This window comes from Tachyglossus aculeatus, chromosome 26 (assembly GCF_015852505.1).
Source record: "Tachyglossus aculeatus isolate mTacAcu1 chromosome 26, mTacAcu1.pri, whole genome shotgun sequence".
Taxonomy (NCBI): domain Eukaryota; kingdom Metazoa; phylum Chordata; class Mammalia; order Monotremata; family Tachyglossidae; genus Tachyglossus; species Tachyglossus aculeatus.
The window spans coordinates 21069266-21082365 of NC_052091.1; the positions used below are offsets into that span (position 1 = coordinate 21069266).

A 13100-nucleotide genomic window follows, 5' to 3' on the forward strand; every position below is an offset into this window, starting at 1 on the left:
TGTTCTCCTTTATTAATTATATTTTAAGTGCTTACTATATGCAAAGCAATGTTCTAAGCACTTGGATAGATACAAGTTAATCAGATTAGACACAGTTCCTGTCCCACATGCAGTTCACATTCTAAGTAGGAGGGACTACAGGTATTGAATCCCCATTTTACAGTTGTGGAAAATGAAGCTCAGAGAAATTGACTTGCTCAAGGTCACACAGCAGACAAGTGGCGGAGCCACAATTGGAACCCAGGTCATCTGATTCCCAAGCCTGTGCTCTTTCCACTAGGCCATACTGCTTAGACTGTGATGCCCATGTGGGCAGGAACTGGCTCTGACCTGATTACCTTTTATCTATTCTAGTGTATAGCGCATAGTAAGTGCTTAAAGAATGCCACAATTATTATTATTAAACTCACTCCTAAATAACACTCTGTCCACAACCTCCTAACCTGTCTTTTTACCTACATTCCTTCTGGTCAGCTTAATTGTCCTCTCTCCTCACAAAGACCTCCAACCTCTAGACCCTCTCCTCCTCCTATCCCAAGCTATTATGTCCCTCCTTGCAGTCCCCACCAACCTTGTCCCTAAATCGCCTTCTTCCCACCATCATCTCTATTCATCCTAACTTCCTTGCCCACCTCCCTCCCCAGCCCAGCCCTCCTGGACTCTTGGACCTCCAGTTTTCAGCCACGGATCTCCCCCATAGCATGGCGTAGTGGATAGAGCACAGGCCTGGGAGTCAGAAGGTCATGGGTTTTAATCATGGTACTGCCACTATCTGCTGAGGGAACTGAGGCCCAGAGAAATGAAGTGACTTGCCCAGGGACACACAGCAGTCAAGTGGCGGAGCAGGTATTGGAACCCAGGTCCTTCTGACTCCCAGGCCCGTGCTCTAGCCACTGGACCGTGCTGCTTTTGTGAATATGGGTGTGTTGGTCCTACCCACGTCCTTCCCCCCATCTGGGCATCTTCTGAGCTGAGCCAAATGGGGTTCAGGGTCTGGGATGGGCAGTCTCCCCAAGCATATTGTGGGGATGGCTGGAGAAGCATGCAACTGGAAGGGGACTGTGTGTGGTAGCACCTCAGGGAAGCCCAGAGGAAATGACCGCCAGTCCCCGACATTCCTCAGACATCCTGTCTGAGGCTGGAGGGAGGCCACTAGGCCCCTCCCCCTGGAAGGACACCTTTGAGGTCAAAAGGCCCAATCCTACCACTACAGTGGTTGACCTCACTTCCCACACGTTACATAAGGGGAAAGGGAGCCCAGTGCCACGGTAGCCGCTCACCTCCCTCTTCCCCGGGAGAAACCAAGAATCCACAACCCGGAAGCGGGTTGCTTCATAAAGTCAGCCACTCTGGGCATTTCCAGTTATGAAAATAGCCTCTTTATTGAACAACAATGAAAATAGGAGGTAGCAATCAGGTCAGGTGAAAAATAATCAACTCTTTGTCAAAAGAAACCTGCATCGTACCCATTTTCAGGATGAGTGCCTGTTTTTGTTTCAAAGGGAACAGTTTGGTGCATCGGGAATAAAATTGTCCTGAGAGGATGTAAGGGCATTTAAGCTACAAGAAGGCCTTCCACAAGGAAGAGAGGGGCATGATTCCCTTGAGTGACTTAAAACCAGCCTGAGGGCCGGCTGACTTTAGGAGGTTCGGACTGTGCCTGGGTAAGGGGGTGTAGGAGGGGGAAAGACTCCGTGGAGAGACTCCCCTTGGCTGTGTTCTGAGGGGACTGCTGGGATGGCAGGGCAGGGGTAGGGGTGTCCAGGAACAAGAACGAGATCTGGCCTGTGTCTCCTAGCTCTCAGTGAGATTTTCTGAGGGGAAGAAAGAGGCTGGAGGCCCTTGTCTCCCTCGGGGCCAGGCCAAGTGTTGGGTGGCCAGCCTTTCTGGCATCCAAGAGCTTTCCACCATGGCAATTCCCCGTGCCCGGCCCCTGGACGTGGCACTCGGGCCTAGACCAGGGGGATCGGGTAGGATGCGCAGTCAGCAAGTCCGCACATGTTCTTTCCTCGCTCCATCAGGAAATACCTGGGCAGAGGGAAAATGAGAAGAGGAAGGAGAGGTGACTGGTTCAGTAATAAAATAATAACAATAAGAGTAATCACCTCTCCATCACCTCGCCCCCTCCTACCTCATCTCCCTTCTCTCCTTCTCCAGCCCAGCTGCACCCTCTGCTCCTCTGCTGCTAACCTCCTCACTGTACCTCGTACTCACCTGTCCCACCGTCGACCCCCAACCCACGTCCTCTCCCTGGCCTGGAAAGCCCTCCCTCTGCACATCTGCCAAGCTAGCTCTCTTCCTCCCTTCAAAGCCCTACTGAGAGCTCACCTCCTCCAGGAGGCCTTCCCAGACTGAGCCCCCTTTTTCCTCTCCTCCTCCCCATCCCCCCGGCTCTATCTCCTTCCCCTCCCCACAGCACCTGTATATATGTTTGTACAGATTTATTACTCTATTTAATGTACATGTACATATTTACTATTCTATTTATTTTGTTAATGATGTGCATAGAGTTTTAATTCTATTTGTTCTGACGGTTTCGACACCCGTCTCCATGTTTTGTTTCGTTGTCTGTCTCCCCCTTCTAGACTGCGAGCCCGTTGTTGGATAGGGACCGTCTCTATATGTTGCCAACTTGTACTTCCCAAGCGCTTAGTACAGTGCTCTGCACACAGTAAGTGCTCAATAAATACGATTGAATGAATACTGTGGTATTTTCTTGGCTCTTACTATGTACCAAGAGCTATACTAAACACTGAGGTGGATATGAGATCATCAGGGCAGATACAGTTCATGTCCCACATGGGAAGCAGCTTGACCTAGTGGATAGAGCCTGGACCTGGGAGTCAGAGGACCTGGGTTCCAATTCCGGCTCTCCTACTTGTCTGCTGTGTGACCTTGGGCAAGTCACTTCACTTCTCAGTGCCCCCGTTTCCTCATCTGGAAAATGGGGATTAAGACTGGGAGCCTCATTTGGAACAGGGACTGTCTCCAATCCGGTTAGTTTGTATCTACCCACCTCAGTATCCCCTCTGGTCTGTAAACTCGTTGTGGGCAGGGAATGTATCTGATGCATCATACTCTCCCAAGTATTTACTACAGTGCTCTGCACACCGTAAGCGCACAGTAAATGTGACTGACTGGCTGCTTATTACAGTGCCTGGCCTGTAGTAAGCACTTCACAAATGCCATTAAAAAAATGGGGCTCACAGTCTGAGGGAAAGGCAAACAGGTAGTGAATCCCCACTTTACAGATGAGAAACCTGAGGCTCAGAGGAGTTAAGTGACTTGCCCAAGTGGCAGAGCCAGGATTAGAACCCGGATCCCAACTTGCAGGCTGGTGGCTTCCCTTCTGGCTGAGCCCGGAAGGAGAGAAGGAAAGGATTGCTGGAAGCGGCAGGGCAATCCTGGCCCCGTCCCTGGGACCAGAGAGCCCCTAGTGACTGGTAATTTATTCATTTCTATCAATGTCTGTCTCCCCCGTAGACTGTAAGATCGTTGTGGGCAGGGAATGTGTTTATTGTTCTACTGAACTCTTCCAAGCACTTAGTACAGTGCTCTGAACATAATAAGCTCTCAGTAAATACACTTGATTGATTGATCTCTAGAATCCTCCCCATCCAAACTGCTATCACCCTGAACCTGTCCTATGCTGCATAGGATTACTGCATCAACCTCCTCGCTGGGCTACCCACTTCCTGTCTCTCCCCATTACGGTTCAAACTCTGTTATCTGGATCATTTTCCTAAAAAAATCGTTCTGTGTGTCTCTTCCCACTCCTCAGAAACTTCCAGTGCATGTCCACTCATCTCCAGAACAAGCAACTTTAATCAGTCAGCTCTCCCCCACACCTAACCTTGCTCCTCTCCTTCTCCGACCCTGTCCCACATCCTCCCTCTTTCCTGGAACTCCCTCCCCCTTAATATCTGACACATCACCACTCTCACCCTCCTCAAAGTGCTAAAGTATCTCCTCCAGGAAGACTGACCTCTCATCTCCCCATTCTATCTGCCTTCCCTCCCGCGAAACCTATGTCCTTGGGGACTGCACTGCACTTATTTCCGTATCCATAATTTAACTGTCTGTCTCCCCTTCTAGAATGTAAGCTCGTGGTGGGCTGGGATGTGTCTACCAACTCTTTGTATTGTGCTCTCCCAAGTGCTTAGTACAGTGCACTGCATCCATCAAATGCTCAATAAATATGATTGATTTATTGATTACTGCCTAAAGCACTTTGATACTCACCCAACCCCACAGCACTTATGTATTAGCCCTACTACTAGGTTATTTCTCCTTCTATATAATAATAATGGCATTTATTAAGCATTTACTATGTGCAAAGCACTGTTCTAAGCACTGGGGAGGTTACATGGTGATCAGGTTGTCCCACAGGGGGCTCACAGTCTTAATCCCCCTTGTACAGATGAGGGAACTGAGGCACAGAGAAGTTAAGTAACTTGCCCAAAGACACACAGCTGACAATTGGCAGAGCAGGGATTCGAACCCATGACCTCCGACTCCAAAGCCCGTGCTCTTTCCACTGAGCCACGCTATCTGTCTCCTCCTTGAGACTGTAAGTTCCTAAGGTAGCAGGGATCATGTCTACCAACTGTACACGTGTTCTGCACAGGACCTGCACCTCTTTAGCTCCTTTGGAAACCACTGAGGTGGAGGAGGGTGGGTGACATGGGTGGACTGGGGTGGGGGTGGGGGGGGGGGGGGCGGGTTGGAGTCCTGAAGGCCGCCTCACTGTAGACAACCCAAAGCTGTGCTCTGCCCACAAGCACAAATGCAGGGATTTAACCCTTTATAATTTATTGCTATTAATGTCCCTGTCAAGACTGGAAACTCATTGTGGGTAGGGACTGTGTCTACCAACTCTCCCAAGAGCATAGTCCAGTGGTCTGCGCTCAGAAAGCACTCAATAAATGCGATCGATTGACCAAGTAGCTGGCTTAACACTTCTGGACACCGGGCATCTAAAAAATGTTTTCTGTTTCGATGAGGAAGTCCTCAACCACAACAGGCCTCAACCACACTGGTTCCTCTATATTTTGTAAACACAGTTTCCCATCAGCCGAGAAATTATGTCACAGCCTCTCCACCTCGTACATCTTGAAGGCCTTAAATACCAATTAAATGATTATCATCATTATCATTATCACCCTGAGGCTTTTCACCCACTGGAAGATTCCATTGTACAGCTTACAGTTAAACATTAAACCAAATTCCTTACCCATCGAGGCCCCAGGATTCACCCCAGGAGTTTTTGATGATCCAATAGGGAATTCCATTTTCTTCTCCATACCCTACAGCCAGCACGGCATGATTCACTTTGTCTGGCGTATTATGACACTTTGGGCTAAAAAAAAAAAGATGGTATTTGTTAAGCACTTGCTATGTGCCAGACACTGTGCAAAGTGCTGGGGTGGATGCAAGCAAATCAAGTTGGACACAGTCCCTGTCCCATGTGAGGCTCAGTCTCGATGCTCACAGTCTCAATCCCCATTTTACGGATGAGGGGACTGAGGCGTAGAGAAGTGAAGTGACTTGCCCAAGGTCACACAGAAGACAAGTGGCGGAGCTGGGATTAGAACCCAGGGAACCAAGTTCAAAGAAACCCCATACAAATATCACAATAAAACCACACTGCAGGTAGTCCTTGGGACTTAGGACACAACTGGTTCCTGAAGACTGCATCTTAAGTCAAAAATGATATAAATTGGAGCTCATGTTTTCATAGGAACAATGTTAGAGATGGTGATAGGTTCCTGACCTAAAGTCGGATACCCTAGTTTTTATAACAGTAGTATTGTCATTTAAGTGTTTGCTATGTGCAAAGCACTGTACTAAGTTCCGGCGCAGATACAAGATAACTGGGTCAGACATGGTCCCTGTCCCACGTGGAGTTCACAGTTGAAGTAGAAGGGAGAACAAGGATTTAATTCCCATTTTACAGATGAGGAAACTGAGGCCCAGACTTGCCCAAGGTCAAAAAGAAGGCAAGCGGAGGAGTTGGGATTAGAACCTTCCATTAGACCATACTGCTTCTCCAATCAATCAATCGTATTTATTGAGCGCTTACTGTGTGCAGAGCACTGTACTAAGCGCTTGGGAAGTACAAGTTGGCAACATATAGAGACGGTCCCTACCCAACAGTGGGTTCACAGTCTAAAAGGGGGAGACAGAAAACAAAACCAAACATACTAACAAAATAAAATAAATATAGATATGCACAAGTAAAATAAATAATAAATAAATAGAGTAATAAATATGTACAAACATATATACAGGTGCTGTGGGGAAGGGAAGGAGGTAAGAAGGAGGTAAGATGGGGGATGGAGAGGGGGACGAGGGGGAGAGGAAGGAAGGGGCTCAGTCAGGGAAGGCCTCCTTCCAAAATAACCAATTACATTATTATTTAGTATACCAAAATAACCAAGAACTGGAATCTCGGTAAATGATCGATAGCAGTGGCAGTATTTGTTGCACTGTACTCTCCCAAGTGCTTACTATAGTGGTCTGCACATAGTAAGCACTCAATAAATACCATTGATAGATTGATTACTGAGCACCCACTTAGTACAATGCCAACAGGAATAAAGAAGTGATACATTCCCTGCCCAGGACATCCTAACAGAGGAGACAAACACAAAAACATCTACAGTCAGTAACAGAGCGGCATATTGTTTCATCTGTGTACTGTGCTCTTTTCACAGTGAGCGGTCAATAACTACCATTGATTGATTGATTGATTGATATTGAGCCAGAGGTTCCCTAATAGATTAGTGGTTTTTTCTTTATTGGAAGTAAAATGGGCTTGACAATCTCCCCTGGAAACAGATAAGCACGTCCTTCTCCCTCCTCTCCCCGCACAGACTCTCTTGGTACCCCGCCCCTCCTAACTCCCTGTTCACTTTAAACTTTCCCCTCAGTTTCTCCTCTTCCAGCTTTTAAAATTGTTTCTCCATTTCCTTCCGTCACCCATGAACCCCAACCCACCACATGCCCCAAAGTTAGAGTCACATTCAAGGCTAATGCTGAAAAGTTGAAACCCACGTGTGAAAAACCGGAAATGGTGTAAAATCGTAAATGCCGGGCATCTTAACTCAAAACCTCTCAAGTTGAGGGCTACCGGTAATTCAGATCAAGAGGAGAGATTCTTATTCGAATCAATCAATCAATGGTATTTATTGAGTGCTTACTATGTACAGAGCACTGTACTAAGTGCTTGGGAGAGGACAATACAACAGAATCTGAAGACTTGTTCCCTGCCTGTAATGAGGTTACAATCTAGAGAATTTAGGAAAAACAATGAACTGCAAAAGCTGAAACAGACTGTTTTACTTTATTCTGTAGACAAGTCTTCCTGGGAGACTGTATGTAGAGGTGAGTGAAGGTCTCTGTAATAACTGTGGTGTTTGTTAAGCGCTTACTATGTGCCAAGTGCTGGGATACATACACATATGGGGCTCACAGTCTATATAGGAGGGAGAACTGGTAACAAATCCCCATTTGATAGATGAGGGAACTAAGGCACAGAGAAATTAAGTGACTTGTCCAAGATCCCACAACAGGTAAGTGGCAGAGCTGGGATTAAAATCCCTCAGACTAATTCATTCATTCAATCATATTTACTGAGTACTTACTGTTTGCAGAGCAATCAATCAATCAATCGTATTTATTGAGCGCTTACTGTGTGCAGAGCACTGTACTAAGCGCTTGGGAAGTACAAGTTGGCAACATATAGAGACAGTTCCTACCCAACAGTGGGCTCACAGTCTAAAAGGGGGAGAGCACCGTACTAAGCGCTTGGAAAGTACAATTCGGCAACAGAGACAATACCTACCCAACAACGGGCTTACAGTCTATATGGGGGAGACAGACAACAAAACAAAGCAAGTAGACAGGCAGACTCAGACTCCAAAGGCCCGTGCTCTTTCCACTTGGCCACGCTGCTTCTCGGGTGCTCGATTTTCTTGGTATCTGAATTGCTCTGCTTCTTTCTTGGACTGGCCCTTTAAATCTATTTAGGGTGGCTGACGATCTAGGAAATTATTCCCTTTCCATTGTTTCTCATTAATCCCCTGCTGTTTTGAAATATCTCCCGACTCACAGTCAAAACTGAAACTCTGTTAACCATGGTGGAGAGTAGAAACATCCTTCTTTCACAGCCTGCTTTCGTTCATATTCATGAGGAGAAGCAGCCAAACCCAGTGCTAGGAGAGACATCCTGAAGGGAAGTCCCTGCTTCCAGGGAGGTGAATAGCAAAACCATTTAGGAAAGAGAAGCCATATGGCTATGTGGATCGATCCTGGACCTGGGAGTCGGAAGGACCTGCGTTCTAATTTTGGTTCTGCCACTTTTTTTAAATGGCATTTGTTACGTTGCTTACTATGTGCCAGGCACTGTACTAAGCACTTGGGTAGATACAAAGTTGTCCGGTTGAACACAGTCCCTGTCCCACATGGGACACACAGTCTTGATTCTCATTTTACAGATGAGGTAACTGAGGCCCAGAGAAGAGAAATAACTTGCCCGAGGTCACATGGCAGACAAGCAGCACAGCTGGGATTAGAACTCAGGACCTTCTGACTCCTGGGCCCTTGCTCTACCCACTAGGTCACGCTGCTTCTCACTTGTCTGTTGTGTGATTTGGGCAAGTCACTTCATCTTTCTGTGCCTCAGTTGCCTCATCTGGGGATTATGACTGAGAGCCTCCATAGAACATGGACTGTGTCCAACCTGAATAGTTTGTATCTACCCTAGTACTTAGTACAGTGCCTGGCCCATAGTAAGCGCTTAACAAATACCACTTAAAAAATGGTGTCTATTTCTTTAAGACCCCTAGGGGTTGGGACAAGTCAATTTATTTGTGCCTCAGTTACCTCATCTGGAAAATGGGGATTAAGACTGCAAGCCCCATGTGGGCCATGGACAGCGTCCAACCTGATTAGCTTGTACCTACTGTAGTGCTTAGTTCAGGGCCTGGCACATAGTAAACCCTTAACAGACACCGTTGAGGAAAAAAAAGATGGTGTCTTTTCATGTCTTTGAGATCCCCAGGGGTGGGGATGACACAACCTTTTTTCTGGAAGCCAAGAAGCCATTCCATCTGTTGAAGCAAAATTTCTCCTGTTGCAACTGAATCCCCTTTCCTCTTCAGTGAGAACAGAGAACAATTGGGAATGGAGAGGCCAAACTAGAAATGTTCCAGTTTTTTTTCCTCTCCAGGCAAAACAATCCCTAATCCTTTAACCTTTCCTCATCTGATCCATTTCCCATCATGTCAATTACTTCTGGCACTATCGTATGGATTCTCTCCAAGTCCTCACCTGGCAAAACTGTAATGGAAGACAAACTAAGATGGAGTTCTGAAGGAAGGTCATTTCCTGATTCCTCCACGGCCATACTCCTTTAATACAGTTTCGAACACCCGGTTCTCCTGTATGCCAGGGTTGTGTTCTTGCAAAACCCAGGAAGGAGTAAAACTTGCACTGGTACACTTACCCTGTGCGCACATGCATACACGCATGCGCTCAGAGAAGCAGCGTGACCTAGTGGAAAGAGCACGGGCCTGTGAGTCCGGGGATCTGGGTTCAAATGCTAACTCTGCCACTTGCCAGCTGTGGAACTTTGGGGAAGTCACTCAAGTGCTCTGGGCCTCTGTTTCCTCATCTGTAAAGTGGGGATTCAATACCTGTTCTCCCTCCCCTTAGACCATGAGCCCCAAGTGGGAGAGGGCTGTGTCCGGCCTGATTGTATTATGTCTCCTTAGCACTTGATACAGTGCCTATTAGTAAGAACTTAAGAAATAATAACTTCACAGAAAAGCAGCATGGCTCAGTGGAAAGAGCCCGGGCTTTGGAGTCAGAGGTCATGGGTTCAAAGCCCGGCTCTGCCACTTGTCAGCTGTATGACTTTGGGCAAGTCACTTTACTTCTCTGAGCCTCAGTTACCTCATCTGTAAAATGGGGGATTAAGACTGTGAGGGACTCGTGGGGACAACTTGATCACCTTGTAACCTCCCTAGCGCTTAGAACAGTGCTTTGCACATGGTAAGCACTTAAAAAATGCCATAATTATCATTATTATTAAATACTTAGGAAGCAGTGTGGCCTAGTGGATAGAGCACGGGCCTGGGAGTCAGAAGGACCTGGGTTCTAATCCCGGCTCCACCACTTGTCAGCCAGATGACCTGGGGCAAGTCACTTGACTCCTCTATGCCTCAGTAACCTGATCTGTAAAATGGGGATTAAGATTGTGAGCCCCACATAGGACACGGACTGTGTGTCCAACCTGATTAGCTTATAGCTGCTCCAGCGCATAGTACAATGCCTGTCACACAGTAAATGCTTAACAAATACCACTCAAAAATACCAGAGTTATTATTATTACTGTGACTACTATCATCATCATGCAGGCTGTTTCTTCCCACACCATGGCACGCTGGATCCAAACAGCTGGCACGATTGATTGAACATTCCCTCATAATGTTCTAGCCAAAAGGCAGAGTGAAATCAAGCCTCATGGCTTGTGGTCAACTCTGACCTTCAGGAATCCTGATGCCAGGGTCCAGGTCAAGGGGGCCAGGCTCCCAGGCTTGCAGTTTGAGCCTTATAGTTTGACTTGTTGCCCAGACGAGGGGAAGCACTGTCGTGGCCTCCCCTGCCTTCTGGCCCTGCCTAGTGAGGGCACCAGAGAATGAGTGGATGGGCCAGTGAGGGTTGTTGGTCTAAGATAGGTTTACCTGTTGGTCTACCCAGTCTCCTGGCAGGGTGGCCTAGTGGACAGAGCATGGGGCATGAAATGATGCCTTCTCAACTCCATCTTGTCATCACTTTCTCAGGAAGCTGGCAGGAAGGGAAAAGTGCTAATTGTATCTATTGAGCGCTTACTGGGTGCAGAACACTGTACTAAGTGCTTGGGAGAGCACGATACAACACTTGGTAGACCCGTTCCCTGCCCACAACAAGCTTACAGTCCAGAGGGGGAGACAGACATTAATAAATGATTTATAGTTGCAAGGATGCCTTTTGACTGCGGGTGTGGTGGAGGTTATACTTAAATACCTTCAAGCTATATTAAAAGGGGGCATAAAATTTCTCCCCTCAACCCCCTCTGATCCCAGTAAATCATCACCCTCGTAGGGAGCAGGCAGGGAGGGGCTGGGGTTGGCGGGGGGCAAACTCACTTGGAATAGATGCCTTTGTGGTAGCTAATGAAATCGGACGTCACTTCGAAAGCAATGCTGACCGGGTTGTGCTGAGCAACTGCCTCCACAATGGCCTCTTCATCATACTAGAGACAAGAAATGTTGGTCCTCAGTTGATTTTTCTGTCCGCTTCCCCTCCTCCGATCCCTCCTGGACCACCAGACCCGCGATCGTCTGGTCGGAATCAAGGCCAAAGGGGGAGCAGCATTGTTTTCTCATGGACTGAAAGAGGAGCAGCCATTAGAGAAGCAGGGTGGCCTAATGGAAATAGCACTGGTCTGAGAGTTGGAAGGACCTGAGTTCTAATTGCTGCATGACTTTGGGCAAGTAACTTCACTTCTCTGGGGCTCAGTGGCCTCATCTGTAATATGGGGATTGAGACTGGGAGCCCTGTTGTGGGACTGTGTTTCACCTGATTTGCCTGTATCTACTCCAGCGCTTAGTACAGTGCCCGGCACATAGTAAGTGCTTAACAAATACCAAAACAAAATGAATATGCCTGGGATGCTGCTTTCCCACTCTTTTTTCTGCAACTCTTTTTCATTGGCAGCAGAGTATCAGGCAATGAGACAGTGGAGCCTGCTAAGAAGCAGCATGACCTAATGAAAAGACCACAGGGCTGGAAGTTGGGGGACGAGGGTTCTAATTCACTAGTTTGTGTGACCTTGGGCAAGTCACAACTTCTCTGCGCCTCAATCAATCAGTGGTATTTATTGAATGCTTATTGTGTGTAGCACATTGTACTAAGTGCTTGGGGGAGTGCCAAACAATGGAATTGGTAGACACATTCCCTGCCCACAAGGAGTTTGCAGTTTAGAGGGGGAGCCAGATATTAAAATCCACACAAATTACTGATCTGTACATAAGCGCTGTGGGAGTGAGGGTGGGGTAAATACCAAGTGGAAGCATCATGGCCTAATGGATAGAGCTGGGAGTCAGAAGGACCTGGGTTCTAATAACAGCTCTGCCACTTGTCTGCTGTGTGACCTTGGGCAAGTCATTTCACTTCTCTGGGCCTTGCTCCCCTCTTTTGTAAAATGGGGATTAAGACTGTGAGCCATGTGTGGGACAGGGACCGTGTCTAATCTAATAAACTCATTCTGCTCAGCCAGGACATTCTTTTTTTTTTCTTTTAATGGTATTTGTTAAGCACTTACTAATGTGCCAGGCGTCTAGACTGTGAGCCCGTTGTTGGGTAGGGACCGGCTCTATATGTTGCCAACTTGTACTTCCCAAGCGCTTAGTACAGTGTTCTGCACACAGAAAGTGTTCAATAAATATGACTGAATGAATGAATAGGGGCTAGGGTAGATACAAGCTACTCACATGGGGCTCACAGTCCTAATCCCCATTTTAAGGATGAGGGAACTGAGCCTTAGAGAAGTGGAAATGACTTGCCCAAGGTCACACAGCAGGCCAGTGGTGGAGCCAGGATTAGAACCCTGGTCCTTCTGACACCCAGGCCAGTGATCTAGCTACTAGGCCACAGTGCTTCTCTCAGCAGTCAAGTTGTTGGGCTCTTGGTTCCGGTTTCAGGCCCCTGGAAAATGTGGTGTATTGCCTTCTCCATTTGTGGGCTGGAGAAAGAGAAGTGTTTCTTTCTCTTCCCTGTTTCTCATGTTCCAGCTACACTCTCCCTGTGACCACACTTGAGGATCTGTTTGATTTAGGGGACCAAATGGCCATCTAGCCCTCTTCCTCTTTCTCGGGGCAGAAACAGCCCCTCTCATGCCCTCCCTCACCCTCCAAAGCCACTATCCCCTCCGCCAGTTCTGTGGCCACACTGGGCTTTCCGCCGCCTAACTACTGTGTGACCTCAGGCAAGTGGCTTCACTTCTCTGGCCTTCAGTGACTCATCTGTAAAATAGAGATTAAGACTGTGAGCCC

At 47.5% G+C, this 13100-nt stretch overlaps 1 protein-coding gene across 1 annotated transcript in view; it reads right to left on the reverse strand.

Moving 5' to 3' along the window:
* Positions 1–1356: 1356 nt before the first annotated feature.
* Positions 1357–13100, reverse strand: part of CTSH (cathepsin H) — a 44566-nt gene continuing 32822 nt past the window's right edge. Inside the window, exons 10-12 of the mRNA XM_038767591.1 lie at positions 11193–11299; positions 5234–5359; positions 1357–2028 (exon numbers count right to left, since the gene is read on the reverse strand). Of these exons, the coding sequence (XP_038623519.1) occupies positions 1953–2028; positions 5234–5359; positions 11193–11299 (309 nt within the window). The 3' untranslated portion in view covers positions 1357–1952. The remainder of the gene's footprint in view (positions 2029–5233; positions 5360–11192; positions 11300–13100) is intronic.